Here is a 21,038-nt window from a genome sequence, read left to right as displayed (position 1 = left end):
ACGGCAAACAAGAAATATGGCTCTCATGGGTTGGATTGACTGTTGCCCAAATAAGTACAATGTAATAATGGAAAATGACTCACTTCAGTCCTGGGATGTCGAGCATGTTAGTCAGACCTGTCCAGTTAATGTCCAACAGCTGAAAAACACACACATACACTTAAGAATTCATTTTTACTTTTATATAAACAGATCCAGACTATTGTAGCTTTTTATTTTGTCTGTACTTTCTTATTTGTTACACAATCAATTTGGATAAGAATTTAAATGTATATTAAAACACACCAAGTAATTGGAGCAGATTTGTTTTCAGCAGTAACAATCTAACAAACTATAAAGGTGTGGATTTATCACACACTGGTTCTGAGGATGGTTCCCTCAAAGTCCAATCTATATAGATAAATTCCACACAACAGAGTCAATAATCCATGTGCCTGCATGCACTGGCAGGCAAAATATTATACTGTTTATGATTTCTCTCTAAAACAAATGGTTTGATACTACGACACTTAAAACTTCTGATCAAACCTTATATTATTTGGTGTTACACTGATCTGAAATACAAAATTAAAAGTATCATTGCATATATAAAAAATCTTATCTAACCAATGTTATTATAACTCCACACTATTACTGATTTGCCATATAAGTTGGATAATGCTAACAGCAAGTCTGTAGTTTATTCACATTTTATTCCTCCAGTGTAAAACGTAAAAAAAAATTATAATAAAAATAGACAAGGACTTTTCCATTTCAAGCTTATTTTACAACAGTCCCAGGTTGAGCACCACATCAACGCCAATTCCAATATGCTTTAATGTTCAATGTGGCCTTAAACACCAGATGTGTGTTCACACTGAAGATTCTTTAGGGCTGAAAATCTATAAATTGACAATATTTGTTCTATATGACATTTTATTCTAAACACTATATAGCAATTGCAGCAGTGCACAACACTGGATCACAAAACACATTGGATTACTGAAATCTTTTACGCTCGTTTCGAGGGTGCAGCTAACCACGCTAGCGGCACAAACAGCGTCCGTGCCGAGAGAGCCGGAGAGATAAACACGGTCACCATCTCGGAGCATGATGTGAGGAGGGCATTCAAGAGAGTGAATACCAGAAAGGCAGCAGGACCAGATGGCATCACAGGTCGAGTTCTGAAAGCCTGCGTTGACCAGCTAGCACCGGTCTTCACTGAGATATTCAACCTCTCACTGGAACAGTCTGTTGTTCCCTCATGTCCACCATTGTTCCTGTCCCAAAGAAGCCCCAGCCCGCCTGCCTTAACGACTATCGCCCTTTAGCCTTGACCTCAGTAGTGATTAAGTGCTTCGAAAGACTGGTCAGAGACTTTATCACTGTCTGACTACCAGACACACTGGTACAGTTTGCATACCGCTAGAACCGTTCTACTGAGGATGCCATTGCTCATCTCCTCCACACTACGATGAGCCACCTGGACCACAGAAATGGGAATTATACAAAAATGCAGTTTGTAGCATTTAACACCATAATTCCCTCCAGACTCACCTATAAGTTGGAGGTCCTGGGACTCAGCCTGCCGCTGTGCCAATGGAGCTCTAACTTCCTGACAGACAGACCACAAGCCGTACGGGTAGGCAAAACACACCTCATTCACCCTCACCCTCAGCACTGGAGCTCCCCAGGGTTGTGTTCTGAGCCCCCTGCTGTACTCACTGTACACATACGACTGTGTGGCCACTTCCAACTCCACCACCATCAAGTTTGCTGACAACACTGTTGTGGTGGGCCTGATCTCCAACAATGATGAGACGGCCTACCTACAGGAGGTTAAAAACCTGGAGAGATGGTGCCAGGAGAACAACCTTCCCCTGAACATCAGCAAGACTAAAGAGTTGATAGTGGACTTTAGTACAAGGCAGGAGCGGTCATACCAACCATAAAACATTAACAGGACCCCAGTGGAGAGAGTGGACAGTTTCCGGTACCTAGGTGTTTACATCACACAGGACCTGTTTTGGTCCTGTCACACCAACACCCTGGTGAAGAAGGCCCAGCAGCGTCTGTACCATCTGAGAAACTTAATGGACTTTAAACTACCCTTTTAGGTGCTAAAGACTTTTTACACTTGCACCATTGAAAGCGTTCTGACTGGTAGCATCACTTCCTGGTCACTTCCACTTCCTGCATGGACAGGTGAGCCCTCCAGAGGGTGGTGCGGTCAGCTGAATGTACCGTCCACACTGAGCTCCCTAACCTGCAAGACATCTACAGCACAAGGTGCAGGGCCAGGAAGATTGTGAAGGACCTTAGCCATCCCAACAATGAACTATTTTCTTTGTTGCGTTCAGGGAAACGCTTCTGCTCCCTGAAAGCGAACACAGAGAAAATGAGGAGGAGCTTCTTCCCGCAGGCCATTCGGAGTTTAAACCAGGAAACACCCAGGATCTAAAAACTGGCCCACTCTCTCCATCTTCACACTTTTTCTCCGCACATATTTTTCTTTACGCACTACGACACTTTAAACTCTGGACTGTCACTTTATTTTTCTCCCCATCCTATTCCCTCAGGCCGGACCGTCGTAAAAAGCATTTCACTGCATGTCGTACCCTGTATGTATGTGTATGTGACAAATATTTGATAAACATTAATATGATTAGAAATAACTTATCTACAACAATATCTCCTTTTTTTTTTAAACAAGTACGAGGAATAAATGCTTAATTGTCTGTCTACATTGACACGTTTTTCTCAGAGTGGTCACGGGAATGGTGCATGTGTTTTGCTGCACTTTGTTTAGTATAGAACAGGCTGTGGAGGTCAGTGAACTTTATTTTACTAATACAGTACATGGACCATAAGATATGGGCTTTTTGAACATCCCATTTTCACATTTAGTCCCCATTTGCTGTTAGGATAACCTTCACTGTTCTGGGAAAATGTTTCACCAGATTTTAGAATGTGCTCGTGGAGATTTGCGTGTTTCAGCCACAAGGGTGTCAGTAAAGGCAGGTACTGATGTAGGTGAGGAAGCGTGAGGAGGCCTGGGGTGCAGACAGCATTAAAGTTCATCCCAAAGGTGTTCAGTAGGGTTGAGGTCAGAGCTTTGTGGCAGGCCATTCAAGATCGTCCATTCCGTCCCATGGCTTTGTGCACAGGGGTGTCATGCTGGAACAGTCTTAGGTCTTGGATTCAAGTGAAGGGGAAATTTAATGCTACCACATTCAAAGACATACTACATAATTAGGTGTCTACAGCTTCGAGGAAACAGTTTGGAAAAGAACCTCATATGGCTAAAAAAAGTAATGTGTCCACATACCTTTAACTATAAATTGCATCAGTTGAAAACTAGACTTTGTCCAGCATAAATGACTAGCAAATCCATTCTTGTTTTTTAATATTATTATAAAGGCTTCATATTTGGCTTAGCAGAACACACATTTAACAATTTAACATTTTTTTTTATAAATTAAATAAATAAATAAATAAATAAATAAATAAATAAATTCTTCTCTTGTCAGCGTGCTGTGTGCACATCTGTTCATGTCATTTATCAGTCCTGTCATTGTCTATAAAGAGCTCAGCTTGGAAACTCTTTGTTTGATGCCCTGACAGTTTAATGTCAGGCAGCAACACTGGAGTCATATTTCCCCCAGGATAAAACATGATAATATGTATACTGTTTTGGGGGACTACTTTGAATGTTGAATAGAACAAACAGATAATAGACAAGTCCATGTGTCCCTGAAACTCACTTTCCATACAAACATAATCCAGGATTTACAGCAGAAATGCATTTATTAACAAAATCCCTAACTTTACTGTGAATGAGCTGTTACAGTAACGAGAACATTAAAATGAATGCATTAATATAAACCCACCATTTATTTTACTGTTAAAAATATTTTAAATTAGGCTGCTAATGGAAAGAAAATTCAACTGTGTTGGTGTACAATTACAACCGCACGAGGAGTGAAACCACTGATGACACAGCCTGTATGTTGATTGGTATTTCCGCACACCCAGTGTAAAATGCTTTCCTGCTCAAATGTAAAAGCAGCTGAAAGTCTCAACTTAAAAAAACAAAAAAAAACAAAAACCACACATTTCTTACTTAGCTGTTCTTTATGTACGATGCATAAAGAGAACACTGCTACTCTTCCACCTTTCTTGTCCAAATCATGTTTTACCATTTACTGTATTTTCCGGACTATAAGCCGCTACTTTTTTCTCCACTCTTTGAACCCCGCGGCTTAAACAACGAAGCGGCTAATTTATGGATTTTTCCTGGGTTTTTCCCGGTTTCACAAGCTTCAAGCCAAAAACTGAGCCCCATAACATTAGACCAATGAAATTGCCGAACGGGTTCAGGTGAACCAATGAAACTCTTTATATTAAATCAGATGCGCTCCCACTGAATCAGGCCGAACGACATCATAAATATGGATGATGTTCCTCTGACGTTTGACCTGCCGCTCACTCGGACTGTCTACAGGAAATGCGAATCATTCACGCTGAAAACAACCGGGCATGAAAAAACGCACTTCACCTGTGTTCTGAGCTGCACGGCATCGGGAGAAAAGCTTCACCGATGGTGATTTTTAAACGCACGGCGATGCCAAAAGAAAAACTAGAGAGAGAAATTGTTGTGAAAGGAAGAAGGAAGACAGTGAACAATGACTTTCTTGGTAGGCTACTGTTTAGATACAAGCCGTGTTACAGACACTGTCTTTCATTAAAGTTCATTAGTTTCAATGTAGACAGGTGTGGCTTATAGACAGGTGCGGCTTATTTATGTTCAAAATAAAAATCTTTGTAAAATTCAGTGGGAGCGGCTCACAGCAATACTTAGAATCATTATCACAAATGCTAGAAAATTTATTCGACCCTTTAGGGGTGTACAAAACGCCATTTCTTTCATGATTTCTAGAAAGACTTAAATAACTAGATATTTTATAACTGGATATTTCTCTATATGAATGCTCTATATTTACTATGAACTCTCGCTTGTACTATAAACAAACCGTTTGGTTATAGTATAAATATAAATGTATATTATAATATAAAATGCAGCCCTTGGTTCAGTAATACATCATAAGTACACATGTTTGGCTTTCTCCTGTTCATTGTCTACACTAAAGTGTCATTTTCCGGTCATGGCCTCTGTCAGTATTCACTGAGGACCATGGTGACCACAGCTGTCTTTTACCTTCCAATTGTCAACTGTTCAGTTACAGTGAACCTGTGACCTTCCTGTCAGGTCAATCCAGTTTCGCAATTCTTCTTTGACCATTTTCATCAAGAACTGCCAAATGAGTGAGACTTTCACACCATTCTTTGTTAAAAAAAATAAAAAATTAATTAAAAATAAAATCTATTAACTGATCTAAAAATCAGACGATCAGGTGTTTGTTAATTTCCAAAACCAACCTGATTGTTACAAACAGTCACGCTATGATTACATTGGAAGCTGAAAGTTGCATCACACAGATTATGCTTGAATGTGTCTATTTAATTAATCATCAAGCAAACAGCTTTTATGAAACCGAGTCAAAGTGGTGCTTTGGCTTTATCACTGTGACCTAATGCAACCTTAACAATACCTATGTGCAGACCAATATCTTCTGCAAGTCATGCACCATCATCATCTTCAATTCAATCGTTGTTACTTTGGCACTTCCAGTAAGTGAATACTGACCGTGACCGGGTAACATACAAGTCATTACTCCTGAGGTTATTATCAGATTGCTCTCTTTTGTCAAAAAAAATAACAACACGCCATTTAATCCAGAATAACTCTGAGCAGTATAAATCAGTGCATAAATAAAAGTAGGCAGCAAATACATATACACTGGTTATAAACCTATGCTCCTATATACCTTATAGCAAATTGTTTTTATGGAGTTTTGGGTTGAAATAATTAAATCTATTAATAAAAATATAATTAATTTTATAATGAAGTAAAATGTTAATACAGTTCAGTACTGTATACATAAAATGTAATTTTTGGGGTGGCGTCATGGTTTTATCATGGTTTTTCGTTTATTGCGCAAGGTTTTGGAACGTAACCACGGCGATAAACGGGGGGGGGTTACTGTACTAGTCTTAATGGTAAACTCATAACTGCCCAGTGCAAGAGTGACATTCCCAATGAACAAATAAAACAAGGTCAAACATGGCTACGTCTAAACATTTATTACAAGGAAATAAACGCACTATCACATAGTCTCCTTTATCCCCTATATAAATCATTAGTTCAATTATCGATAATATAAACTGCATGAAATTGACACTTTCATTTCCTTTACTTGTTATGTTTTGCAGTGCAGGTTGAAACCACATCAGCCAATTATTGTTAATGTTCTTTCAGAAAACATGCAGCCATTTGAAGCAGCAGGTGTCAAACCTGTCTTTGCTCATAACTTCGAAACTGCATGTCAAATTTTTATGTGTAAGAAACACTTAGTTAGGAAGTGTAAGTGACGTAAAATGAATGGTAATATAGGATTCATCGGGAACAAGGCTCCTGATTTAGCTATGGCCGACTGAGGATTCGCTCTGAAACAGACTCTGTAAAGCTCAGGCAGGAACCAGTGCCTTTGGCAATCAAACAAACAGCTCAGTGTGAGTGGATATTTGAGTCACGGGACAGAAACCGCCACTGTAAATGACCACACTATAAAATTAACAGGCGCCTACTATCAAATTTTAGAACGGACATGAAACACAAAGACACAAAGAAAAAACAATGAGTTCGTTTGTTTTCGAAAACGAACGCTCGCTCACTAAACCTTATTTCTAAACTAGTCTTTTTTTTTTTTTTTTTTTTTTGCTTCGAATGTTGTGACTGCGATACACACATCCAAACACAGCCCAACATTCGTGCCACACCCTAATGTGCTCTATAGTAAACACCCAACCCTTAAGGCAGGGATGAAACAAAACACACACAAACACACAGTAAAACATTCTTCACCAAACATGGGCATGCCTGCGACGCTCAGCCTGTTTCCGCAGAGACGGCACAGAACACTGAAGAGCTTATTACTGGATTTTTCTGTGCACAAATTGGGAAGATAAACAGTACTGGCAACACAGATCCCTTGCACACCACATTATATACAGCAAACACTGCACAACCTTCAGGCCCAGGCCATTCTGACTTGTTAGTATTGTGTTTGTGCCATGAAATGTTTCATTGGCAGCACAAATAGTTAAATTCTCAGCACATACGGTCTATTAACAAACAACAAAATAACGTTCTACCATATGAACCCATCCTTACAATAATTCCACCACCACCATAATAATCATCATCACCACCATTAATTCCAGTGGCTGATCGAACATTTAGAAAGTGGGCTTTTGTACCATAATGATGATTCTCTATGACAGTTCCAGTTGACCTCAAATTCATTTTTGTAAAATGACCAAAAACCCACAAAAAGAAATGATGGAATAAAGCTTATTGCCTTCTTGTCTGGCATGTCCGTAGCTTATGCAATCAATCAGATTAGCTTTACTTCATTTCCCGGGGTTAAATTGGATCTTGCCGATGGGAGTTGATGGCGCTAGAGATGCGATTCGATCTTGAAGGCTGAATGCTCATGAGAAAACTGGGATATAAACAGGCCGCCAGGGCAGAGACAAATGCTTTTCGTTTTTGTAAGTCACAGAACAACCTGTTAGCACTGTTTTGTAATAAATGTTTTTATACTGTGTACAGAGTTGCATGAGCACAAACACTAAGGTTCCTTCTAGTGCTATTTAGCCTTATTCTGCATATTTTTCCTGTCAGAAAGAAACACCCTATAGATTTAATCTCAATTTGCTTTTTTATTATTATTATTAAATGTACGTGTAACAGTGATTGAGAAGGTGCATGTTAAATCAGAGATAGAAAATAAATTGCATTTACTCACGTTACTGTATTAATGTATTGCAGTAGTTTTTTTATGTACTTCTACTTTTTATAGTTTTTAAATTCTATAATGTAGAATGTTTTGCTTGAAATATTGGATTAAACTACATTTTAAATTATATCCGTTACTGAGTAAAAAAATATATATATATTATATATATATTTCTGCACTCCGGAAACTACTGCTCTCATTCTTAGAAATGATATTATAACAGGATTTTTTTTTGCTACAAAAGTGCCTAACACAAACTATAGTGTTTTTTTATTAATATAATTTTATTTATATATACTTTTTGTCGTTATTGCTATTTAATTTGTCATAGTGTTCCTTCAATTAAAAACTACTAGTTTAATATTTATACCCCCTTGTCCTTTTGAACTACACTAGAAAACCCCCCTGGGCACACAGGTTATTAGGTTGTAATTGCAGATTAAAACATACATCACATTGCTCTTGACATTGTCTCATAGTTTCAGACTATTTAGAGATATTGGATTTTAACTTCCCATCTAGCAGACCTCACTGGTCAGGACAACTGTGCAGATGATTAGCGGAATGTGTGCATTTGCGACAGAAACCAGGCAAACTGCTGAATAGAATGTTATTGTATACTTCTTATTGCTGTTTCTTCCTAATATCTGAAGTAACATCTCAAAAGTGCTTAATAAAAAATTAGTGGCACTTATATGCAGTTTTCCCACATATTATTTAACCAAAAGTAAGTGATACTACCACATCTGTTTGTGTTTACCATTACGTTGTAAGCACACAATGGTTTAAATGTTTAAAGAGAGAATGTATGGCTGTGATGATCAGGTGTCACATACCTTTAGCTATTTAGATTCTAAATTCTGAGGTAGTTCACTAACTGATTAAAGCTTTCAGCATTTAAAGTATTTTCTTTCTGGTCTTTTTTTTTCTCAGTTTCATTTTCTTTGAAACTACACTAAAAATGTTGCCGGCTGATAACGCAAAATATTTCTCTAACAGCCAACCATTAAAGCCAATTTCAGAAAAACTCTCTGTTTAAACAGAAAGAAAGAAGGCATCCGGTGATCCTCCCAAAAACCAGACTCAAAAAATAGATTTTATGGGTTCGGTAGGATTTAAAGATTGTTTTTAAAGGTTTGTTTTAAAAGGATTATGATGGTACAGACAGAATGACTATCACAGACATGCTGTTATATGAAATCAATCAACAATTGCTGAACTCTTGAATCATAAATATCAAATAAAATTTCTAAGACAGCACAAACACATTAATAGTATTTCTGGCTGTAACATGCTATTGTTGCTATAGTAACAGCTCATACAGAAAAATAAAAGAAGCGAAAGATATTATAGATGTAAGATTAATCCATGGCTCGGTCTGCACAAAAGCTATTTGATGTTTAATGTACAGTTAGCAGTGAAGTGGATTATCCCGCTGATACCAGGTTTACATTTGCCAGAAATGTACAAGTTAAAGTTACACATGTTTTATAGTGTAAACTATATGGATAAAAAAAAGAAAAATGGTTCATTATTATTTGCAGTATTCTAGAATTCTGACTGGTGAAAATCATACACAGAGATGAGCTATGAGATTACATTATTTGAATAAGTTTGTGGTAACGCGTGTGTAGACGACCACTGGTTTGTGAATGGAGCACGGTGCCAGAAGAGCCAAGCAGTGAGAATCACACCATTGATCGGTGATTTGACTGATCTGTGCTCTTAGAGAGAGAGAGAGAGAGAGAGAGAGAGAGAGAGAGAGAGAGAGAGAGAGAGAGAGAGAAAGAAAAGAGCCTTGTTGAAGGGAGACGTTGAGCAGGGCCGACTGTGCGCATGTGTGTATATGTAAAATATGTAAAAGTGGGAGTAAGTCGCGAGTGTGCGTGTGTCTCGGTTCGATTCCTAAAAAATAAAAGTGGAACATGAAAGTGGCAGAATAAATTCAGTTCTGCTTGGTGAATTTTATCTCCCGTCTCCTGTGTCTTCCACTCTGAGCCAGTGATCTCTCCACCGTTTTATTAAATAGTTATTTGAGCGACAGCAAACCAGGAAAACACCTAGCACCTGGACTTTCTCTACTTTTCCCTCTACTTTCCCTTCCTTTGCATAAAATCTTTTGCACAATTGCACAAATGACACTTTAACACTGGACTGACACAGCACAGTGTCACTTTAATATAAGCACATAGACACTCAAGCACCAATCACACTGGGACACTTTAAATCTGGACTTGTCAATATATTTGTTACATACACACACACACACACACACACACACACACACACACACATGTATTTTATATATATATATATATATATATATATATATATATATATATATATATATATATATATATATATATATATATATATATATATATATAAAAATATTATCTACAAATTTTATCCCTTTGTGTGTGTGTGTGTGTGTGTGTGTGTATATATATATATATATATATATATATATATATATATATATATATATACACACACACACACACACACAGTATATATACATATACATACATACATACATACATACATACATACATACATATACACACACACAATTTTTATACCTATTAGTAATTTTATACTAAGTTATGCTGTTATACTTTTTATTTTTATTTATTTTTTATTTATTTATTTGTATATTCTATTTTGTTCACATGTTGGACAGTCATAAAAAAGCATTTCTGTACATGTCGTACTCTGTATGAATGTGTATGTGACAAATACAATTTGATTTGACAGACAGAAGGTGTGTGTTACTTATATGCATGTTTGCTGCATCTCCAATAATAACAAAGCTGCTGTTGTTAACACATTGTGCCATTTATGTTATATTTCTCATTGTAGCATTTTCTTCTCCAGTACATCAAACTTACATTGTGCCCAAATGATCAACATTGACGTTCAATTAAAAAAAGGCAAATGACAGTAATAAATCATCCAATTAGCCCAGTAATGCAGTTAGGAAATGTTTCTACCTCAGTCTGTGTGCAATTAGGATGGTACAGTCACAAGGAAGAACATTAATATAGAAGGGTGATTAAACTGACAGGAACTACCTGTACATACAATGGTAGGATGATGTTCAAATCAACCAGAATTGAGTTCTCAGACACACTGTGCTATAACAAAAACTATAACTTTCCTTTAATGTATGTTGCGAATCATTAAATCGGTTTATAAATGGTTAAAAAACATCTTATGTCACAGAATTGGCCAAGAATTGCAATTTATTATTCAATACTTCAGTATATGCTATTACTTCCTTTAATATACTAACTTTATTTCAGACCTTACAGCTGTGCTTGGATTCGGGATCTTACCAATTAAAAACCATAAATGACTGCGTGAAAATTGCTCTCTTCAACTCTGTTACTCTGCAAAATCTGTTTATTGATCGTGTGAGCATATGTGTGTACTTGTATAAACTTATTCTCACTACTGTGTACATTTTAAAATGAAAAGAATTGGAGAAAGAGAAAATACAAAGATGGTGTGTGTGTGTGTGTGTGTGTGTGTGTGTGTGTGTGTGTGTGTGTGTGTGTGTGTGTGTATATCTCACCGGTTTTTTGAGGAAGAAAACAGATAGTGCTCCAATTAGAGGCATGTCTCCAAGCAACGGCTCCATGATGACCCTCAACACTCCATGCAGCTAACAACACATTAAAAACAACACATTAGCTACTTATTACCTGTTATCTACGTATTACTATATTTATTTACTAAACTTGTTTTTAAAGCATAAATATATTTCTTCCAATTAAAATGTATAACAAAAATCTGTTTAAGTAGAAATTCTACACAAAAGTATCAGGACATGACTTTTCCAGCGATATGTGGTTCCTCTCCAACCTGCTATTACAAAGTTGGAGGCACAAATGTGGCAATGCCCCTGTGCACAAGTGACCTCCTTGAAGATATACTTTACATGGGTTGGAGTGGAGAATCTTGAATGGCCTGCTATAGAGCTCTGATCTTAACCCTACTGAACACCTTTGGGATGAACTGGAATAATGGCTGCACCCCAGGCCTCCTCATGAATCACAAATCTCCACAAGCACACTCCAAAATCTAGTGGAATGCCTTCCCAGAAGAGTGGCGGTTATTATAACAGGAATAGGGGACTAAATGAGGAATGCGATGCTTAAAAAGCATAAATGAATCCGCAAATTGATATAAGACAATGTTGCCAATGATATACAGGCACACTATTTTAAAATGGAGTGGTTTCTGAATCAGTATAGAAATTATGTAGCAGTTTAGCAAAAGTGGATAGATCATAACAACAGCCAAATCAACCCCAATTTCCTGACAGATCTTTTCTCTGCACTGATCTCCAGCCAGGAATATATCATATGTTTCGGGCAAACTGACCACTGTACTTTATACGGACAAGTAAAATGAAATCATGAGATAGTCTTTGTTGAAAAGGTCACATTCTACACACCATTGAATAAAAAAAAATACAAAAATAAATAAAAAGCACAGACACACGGATAGATACAGTGAAGACACACATACCTGGATGCTGGTGATTCCTGCTCGGCAGTAGTATTTCTTAACCTCCACATCGATCTCAGTGTTCCCAACAAAGCTAAACAAATACATAAAATTTACATAAACGTGAACTAACCCAAAATATGTATTGCAATGCAAGGTCAGACGTAAACTTGCCAGCAAAGAACATTAAAAGCTTTGCTTTGTTTAGAATATATTCGTTTGAAAGGCTTTAATGTCGCTGTGTTCTCAACAGCTACTCATTGCCGAATGAACACCAGCTCTATCGTGCATCTCACCTGATTTGCAAGTCCATAATAATCTGTCTTTTGTCGACATTCTCGGTGTAAACCTTCACACCGTTTACTCTTAAGGCCTACGGAGAAAGAACAAGCATGTGAGGGAAAAACTAAATTGAAGACAGAAAGGCACTGCAACAGATCGTCCCCTTGTGCCCCTGATTTGCTTATGTACTGAATATTTGCATTCTTCAACAATTATGTTTGTGCATCTCGAAACACAATGCGCACTATGTTCTGGTGCTCACATGCGCTGCACAGTTTATCATCAACTTCTGTGCCCCAGATAAGATCAAATTAACCAACCTTTTATTTCGTGTGTTACTGCAAGGAAAATCGTAAACACTACATGGTGGAATGTTTCAAAAGCAGCACTGAACACTGGCCAATATAAACTGACTTCAGTTCCATCACAAAAAGAGAAACACAAGGTCCTGTGATGATATTACAATAGGCTGACTACATAAGTGTGTGTGTGTGTTTGTTTTGGGGATTAAGTGGATTATATAGGCATCCCTAAATATTTGGGCTGTGACTTTTTTTTGGCATTTTGCCTCTATAGAGCATTTAAAATGAAGCTGTCAAGATGAGATTCAGGTGTAGACATTCAGCTTGAATTCAAGGGGTTTAAAATAAAAACAAACAAAAAAAAACACTGCATTAACAGTTTACGTTCACTTTTCCCACCGGCTCCAATTTAATGATCTAAAATCTAGACCACCAAATGCTGAGTTTCCTCCCCTGAGATGCTTTGCCTGGCCTTTAGTGCAGCCGGTGTTTGTTTGTGAGTCTCTCTGCCTTCATTTTTTTTTTCTCCAGTAATTCAATTCTGTTGAGGTCAGGCATTTCAGTCAGCAAACGAACCCTTTCTTTGTCTTAAGAACCCTTGGGTTGCTTTTGCAGGATGTTTAAGGTCAATATCTCTATATGAGTTTAGAAGCATTTGACTGAATCAGAGCAGAAAGTAAAGATTTATACACTTCAGAAGTCACATTATCAATAAACCCCAGTAACCATGTTCCATTGGTAGCCATACATGTCAATGCCATAACGCTTCCTTCACCATGTTTGACAGATGATGTGGTATGCTTTGGATCATGAGCCCTTCCCTTTCCTTTACTATGCTCTTGGTTAATCTTTGTTTCATCAGTCCAAAGAATTGTTTTTTAGAATTTTTAATTTTTTTTTAGAACCTAATCCAGCCTTTCTATTGTTGAGTGTTTTGCCAGTTGTTTGCATCTTGAGGTAAAACCTCGGTATATGCATTCTTGAAGGTGTCTCTTGATTGAAGACTTTGACAATCATATTAGATGACTAGATATGAAGGGATTTGCTTTCGTCAAAGTCACAATGTTCCTATTATCTTCTAGGACTGCTGGTGTTGTTGAGCTTGCCAATGTAGTCCGTTCTTTAATACCGTACCAAATTGTTGAGTTACCAGGAATAGAAACCGATACAAATTCAAATGATACAAATTCAACACTCAAATTCAATCAACTCCAGACATTATCTCCTTAATTGGAGATAAATAAAAAAAATTGCAATATTTTTGTTAAGCCCCTTGAATTAAAGCTAAAAGTAAGCACTTCAGTCAGAGTTTATTTTAGATCCATATTTCAAAATTATAAACATTTTATCACTGTAGAAATACTTTGACATGAATCCAACAGTTGGATTATACATTTCTCCAACATATTCTAAGATTAAACAACCAGGGTTTACAGTAAATGGTATATAAAGGCACCTTGTCTCCCATGTCAATCTTGGTGAAACAGAAAGAGCTGAGATGCGCATTGGCTCCTTTGACGGCCGGTTCGATGGTCTCACGGAAGAGTTTGTCAACAAACTGACAAATATATGGCCACATCTGATGCACTGTCTGAGATGTGAAATATGGAAAAAGAGGTAAGAGAAGAAAGAAATAAAGGCAGAGAAAGAGAAGGACAGAGAGAAAGATTAGTATTTCGGTATTAATTCAAAGAGTAATTAACTGTTGGACAAAAAGAAATACCCACTTAAATCAATATACAGCACACCCAGACAATCATATTACAATTTCAATAATAATTTCATTATAAAATAATACACATCAATAGCAATTACTACATAACGCATGTAATAACAGTATGTAGTAAAACTATATTGCAGTACTATAGTATACTACTATATTACAGCAAAGTCGATATCTCTTTGTATTATATAGACCAACATAAAATAATTGCCAACGCTAAGTGATCAGAACATTATCAGAACCTATACATTATATACACTTTAACTAGAAGGAGCACCTGTTCATTTCTTGTAAATTAAATTCAGCCAATCAGTTCAATGCATAAACTTGTGCAGTATACAGGTCGAGAACTTCGGTTAACGTTCACATCAAACAGCAAAATTGGGAGGAACAGGATTTCACTGACTTTTGACATAGTTTTTTGGTGCCAGAGTTTACACGAAACGCAGTGACTGTTACGTGGGCGTAAATAACCTCTTCATGATAGAAGCTAGAGGAGATTGGCCAGACTAGTTTGAGCATGCAGAACCTAGGGAAGGAGAGGCAGTGGAAGCGGAAGACCAGCAGAAGACCACAAACAGTTGTCCACAGTTGCCTCAGATTCCTGTTCTTGATTGACAGAAGACAGACCTGATATTATCTTCTGTTGTTTACAAACTAAATCAACTCAAGGCAGTTTATTCAGAATCTCATGAGATCAACCATTTCTGAAATATTCAAACCAGCCCATCTGGGAACAAGGTCCAAATCAATTAGATCATTTTGCAGTTGAGGTATTTCTCTTTTAAAGTGACCAGCAAGCGTATACAAATGAAAATAACGCATACCACAATGTATCTAAAGACTAAGTCCTAGATAGCTAAAGCCACAGCTGATCATCTGAGACTATTAGCCAATAACTAAACAGCAAAAAAACAAACACATTAACATGTTCCTGGATAATATACACATAAATACACTGAACCTTTGGACATTTGTGCAGGAATTAAGCGTAAGGTCTAGAAAACACATTCTTTGTTATGATAACCTGTAGGGGCCCCAGATAATGAGTTCATTCACACAGAACACACAAGCTGATCAAGCAACAGTCAAGCGATCAATCGTGCGCTCGGAGCTCATCACTGACAAGAGTCAGATTCAGAAATTCTGAACTCTTCTCTGAAAATATACCACATGAAAATAGCTTCTCAAAGAGCTTGCTTCAGTATTGGCATTTTTCTACAGCCTGATTGGATTGACAGCTGAGGAAAAAATAATAATAATAAAAGGCAGGACGAAGATCACGTTTAATTTTGTTCAAGATCGTAGTTCCAGTGGTTTTTGGTCAGTAGGGCAGTTTGTTAAACCGTGACTAGACTGAAAGAAAATTAGGACAAATATCTGCTGAGGAAAGCTAAAATATATATCAAATTAGGAAAGACCTAATTATCCAGAAGACCACAAGAAATCTCACATACTGTGTGGTGAAAAGCATTGGGACACCTGCCTTTTCCATCCATGTGTGGTCCTTTTTAACCAAGTTTTTAACCACAAAGTTGGAGACACAGGATGTCTTTAAATGTGGTAGTATTTAATTGTCCCTTCAATTGAACAGGGAGAGCCAAACCTGTTCCAGCATGACAATGCTCCTGTGCACAAAACAAACTCCATAAACGTATGCTTTACATGGTTTGGAGTGGAAGATCTTGAGTGAACCTGCTATTGAGAGCTTGACCTCAACCCTACTAAGCAACTTTGAGATGAACTGGAACACTGACTGCACCTTAGGCCTCCTCAAACATCAGTATCTTTTTAACTATAGCGTGAATGTGCACAAATCTCCACAGCCACACTCCAAAATCTAGTAAAACATCATCCCAGAAGAGTGGAGGTTCGAACGGAGACTCAATGTGGAATGGGATGTTCAAAAAGCACTTTTGTGCATGTAGTGTATCTCATGTTTAGATGAAACATTAATATAAATTAGGGTGGAAACGATTCCTCGAGTAACTCGAGTAATTTGATTCCAAAAATGTATCGAGGCAAATTATTTGTTTAGTTTGTTCTTTGTTTAGTCCATTAAACCAGTGGGCCCCAACCTTTTTTTGCCACGGACCGGTTTAATGTCAGACTTTTTTTTTTTTTTTTTTTTTACGTTAACGCGTTGCGGATAAATACAACAAAACAAAATGATACGACTGGCATAAAAACTGGTCTTTATATAATCTATCTAAATATAATAATAAATGTGAATCCACTGTGTTGTTTTTTGTTTATTTTGCTCGCTTGGGGGTTTTAATTTAGCGGTATTGTATTATGTGTTGTCGGCCAGAGCAGCCCTTTTAAGAAGGTAGCAGATGTTGGTAAGACATGACCGAGGCATCATGACATGCATCAAGAGTGAGCCGTAGACAGTTGTGGCGGAGAGAATCCGGTAATTTTCCAAAATAAAACATCGTTCAGAATCAGATAATAAATAAAACGGAAAAAATGTAAGTTATGTATTCTTTCTGTGTGGCCCGGTACCAATTGACACACGCACCGGTGCCAAGCCTCCTGGGGGTTGGGGACCACTGCATTAAACTACACACTGAGCATTGTGTTTCCCCACAAACTGTTATTACTGACGCACCACCGCTAAACTCCGGAGCACTCTGGACAGATAAACACTATGGAACCTCGTTGCCACAACTTTAAAAAAAGTTTGCCCAATGCTGACTGTTTCTCGCAATCCTACCTTTTTTTTTTAGCCAATCGGGCAGCGTCAGCCACTCTGTAGTGTCAGAAAGCTTTACATATTAAAAAACGAAAGAGGCTAAAATCGATAGAATCGCATGGTATCAAACTAAGTCTCCGATCCCTGAAGAGAACTCTGTCTAACAATCAGCTCTGGAGGAGATAAAGCAAGACAGATGAAGCAGAGGAGCCTCGTTTATACACCAACAGCTTCAAACTTCAGGCCCACAACATGGATACCACCAGACTGTAGCACCAGAAATGTTGGTTGTTTACAAGAAATAAAGTCTAAATTTGGCAATTTTATTTTTATTCTGTGGCGAAAAAGGGCTTTAATACAAAACTGAAGATGCTGCAGAATGAGAAATGGGGTAACGGGGGAACAACAGTGAGGGGCGAGAAGAAGATTCAGGCCAAAAAAAAAAAAAAGAGTTTACAAAAAGTTTGGGATAATTTAAACTCAAGCACCTTTTTTAAAAAAATCATTTGAAATAGATTTTTATATTTTTATTTACGATTTATTTATATATATGTATTTGCATTTTAATGTAATGTGACAATTAACTACACTAATTGGGTTTAGTTTTCACAGATATTCTTCTATTACAATTTCAGCAATGAAAATTTATTCAATAGCAATTTAGCAATATAAAATTTTTCTAAAAAAAACTAAAAATATTACTTAATTTTAAGAGTCCCATGTTATTTTCTATTAAATATTTAGTATTGCTCTAAATAGTATTCTTCTAGTATTAGAAAGTCCTTCTTACCAGATGGAATAATCGGTAGAATGTTCAATTGCTAATATGATCTATAGCTTCAGTCATAATTTAAATGCTTTGCTGCAACAAATAAAACTGGTTTCTGAGATTCACATGATTGTGAATTGAGTCATAACTAAAGCCTGTTCCTTAAAATTGAAACTGAACAATGATCTACTGCAAAATATCAGTGTGTGTGTGTGTGTGTGTGTGGAAATTGAGCATTTCAGCGAGAAATACAAGTGCATCTTAAGACATTCCACAGCAAACCGACCATCAAAGATTACAGATTTGTGTTTTTCTGTCCACTTCAGCATAAACACACACACACACACACACACACACACACACACACACACACACACACACACACACACACACACACATACACACAAATGTGTAAAAACAGTAGAGTCGCACACAAATACACACCTTATTGAGCCATTCCACTCTCTCCACATCAGGAAAATGAACCTGCAACCGAAAAACATTACAACATTAATTACATTACAACATTAATATTTAAGTACTGTCTTCTGCTTATTTATAAAGAAGTAAATCATGAGATGATTCTTATATAATGCAACAGCATGTCATTCTCTTCCAACTTCTCTCATTCTCTCAGACAGGAGAATAATGTAAATAAATACTGCCACGTTTATTGTGTCTCGCGCCAAATTTAAAGCGATTTCTGAACACACAGGATTTTTCACCAGACAAATTTAAATCAAAGATAAAAGTTTATGCTTTAGCAAATGCAACACGAATAGCTAGAATAGAGAACACTGAGTATAAAGTATTTACTTTCAGTGACCTTAAATATGTTCCTTAAACCTGAAAAGATGTTATACTTCCTTAAAGAGAATCAGCCATAACATTTTATAAATTTGTACCCAACTACATTTTACAAAAAGTACCCTTTATTACTTGTATGTGCTTTCATGACCACTTGACTATGTAAAGTTTTGTCCAAGTAGAAAACAATCACTTCATAACACTATATGGACAAAAGTTTGTGGATACCTTTCCAGATTCATATATGCTTTCTGAACATCCATGCGATGGATATTTGTGCTCATTCATCCACAAAGGCATTAGCAAAGCCAGGTATTGTAGGATGAGGAGGCCTGGGGTGCAGTCAACCATCCAATTTAATACGTTCAATAACTTTGAGGTCAGAGCTCCATAGCAGGCCATTCAAGATCTTCCACTCCAATCCATGTAAACTGTATCTTCATGGAGCTCGAGTCAAGTCAAGTTTATTTCTATTGCGCTTTTCACAACAGACATTGTCTCAAAGCAGCTTTACAGAATTTGACAGTTAAGGTGAACGATGTGTATTTATCTCTGGTAAACAGTCATGGTGACTGTAGCAAGGAAAAACTTCCTTAGATGTTATGAGGAAGAAACCTTGAGAGAAACCAGACTCAAAAGGGGAACCTATCCTCATTTGTGTGATCTCAAGAGCGTGATTATAGTCTTTAAACAATACAGAACACAGCTCGCTTTGTGCACAGGGAAAATTCAGGTGTCCCAATACTTTTGTCCATATACCTTATATGTAATACTATTGTCCTTGAATGAGAACCTGTTTGTAACATCAAAACATTTATTTATATCTTTGCCACTTTTTTATATATATATATATATATATATATATATATATATATATATATATATATATATATATATATATATATATATATATATTTTATTATCCAAAAAAAAAAATAATAAAACGACGTGTTACATTTGTATAAAAGTTATTTCTTCATACTTGTACTACATTCAGAATTTCAAATCATTAATGGTTCCTAAAAGCCACTGATGTATAAATATTTATACTGTTATCTGATATCAGTCTGATACTGCGCTTATTTTCTTGGTGGTTTGGGGGTAAATACTCTAATCAACATTTATAGTGCAATACCAGGTGATGCTCTCTTTGAAGTTAGCATATGATACAATCTGATGGCTTTCTATGTAAAAAAAAAAAAAAAAAAAAAAAAAGCAAACTGCACTGAGAAAACAAGAACCACTACATCATCTTTCTCCAGTGAAAATAAGATGATGGAATATTTAATCCATAAAACACTGACAACCATCAAGGCAGCAAACGCTGTTTAACTGAGGAGAAATTCTAGGTGCTTGTAAAGTGAGTGAAACGAACAGTTCTTACTCACTACATTGTTCTTGAAGATCAGCTGCTTTTGTGATTGACAACGAGCATTTGGACACAATAGAAAACGGGCGTAGTTTACAAATTCAACAAATCATACTCTTCTCCACTGAACCTCCATCGAAAATATCTGACACCTAGCATGAATAGTCACATCTGTGCACTTGCAATGGCTAATATGCAAACCTAGGGAAATGAAATCCCCTTGTTCTGTGCTATCCCTGAGTAATTAGTAATAAATGTGTTACACATTTTCCTTAACAGAATCCATATTCACCAAAAACATATATTAAGTCTGAGGGAATGGGATTGCTGCATTCCCATCACAAACTACACAATGAATTGCTCTTGCCCCTCTGTTTAGCCTTGAAATTTCTGAACCTTTCTCCAGGAGGAATGAACCGTGTGTCTCCTGAGTATAAAAGCACTAGCTGAGAGCACAGGATCCCTGAGATGAGCATAACGGGATGACTAAACTTTACAGCGTTAACAAAACAAAAGCTGCCAGTTCTCAAGAACGTACCAGTTGTAGGTTTGTCACTGCAAAACCTTACGTCAAATACATTTGTAATCAACTTGTATTTAAAAGGCTAGACTTCACTCATTTCATACTGATGAGGTAGGAACAGCTCAGCCTCGATGCATCAGCCTGAAAGATCA

The 21,038-nt window shown here is 36.9% G+C and overlaps 1 protein-coding gene across 2 annotated transcripts in view; it reads right to left on the bottom strand.

Annotated features, from left to right (window-relative positions):
- esyt2a (extended synaptotagmin-like protein 2a) overlaps window positions 1-21,038 on the bottom strand; it is a 48,783-nt gene that overhangs the window by 19,975 nt on the left and 7,770 nt on the right. For both annotated transcript variants that reach the window (XM_046876229.1, XM_046876230.1), the window contains exons 2-7: window positions 18,632-18,673; window positions 14,457-14,591; window positions 12,713-12,789; window positions 12,438-12,510; window positions 11,479-11,568; window positions 84-139 (exon numbers count right to left, since the gene is read on the bottom strand). In XM_046876229.1, the coding sequence (XP_046732185.1) occupies window positions 84-139; window positions 11,479-11,568; window positions 12,438-12,510; window positions 12,713-12,789; window positions 14,457-14,591; window positions 18,632-18,673 (473 nt within the window). The remainder of the gene's footprint in view (window positions 1-83; window positions 140-11,478; window positions 11,569-12,437; window positions 12,511-12,712; window positions 12,790-14,456; window positions 14,592-18,631; window positions 18,674-21,038) is intronic.

Source organism: Silurus meridionalis, chromosome 20, assembly GCF_014805685.1.
Source record: "Silurus meridionalis isolate SWU-2019-XX chromosome 20, ASM1480568v1, whole genome shotgun sequence".
Taxonomy (NCBI): domain Eukaryota; kingdom Metazoa; phylum Chordata; class Actinopteri; order Siluriformes; family Siluridae; genus Silurus; species Silurus meridionalis.
This window is presented reverse-complemented; position numbering and strand designations above follow the sequence as displayed.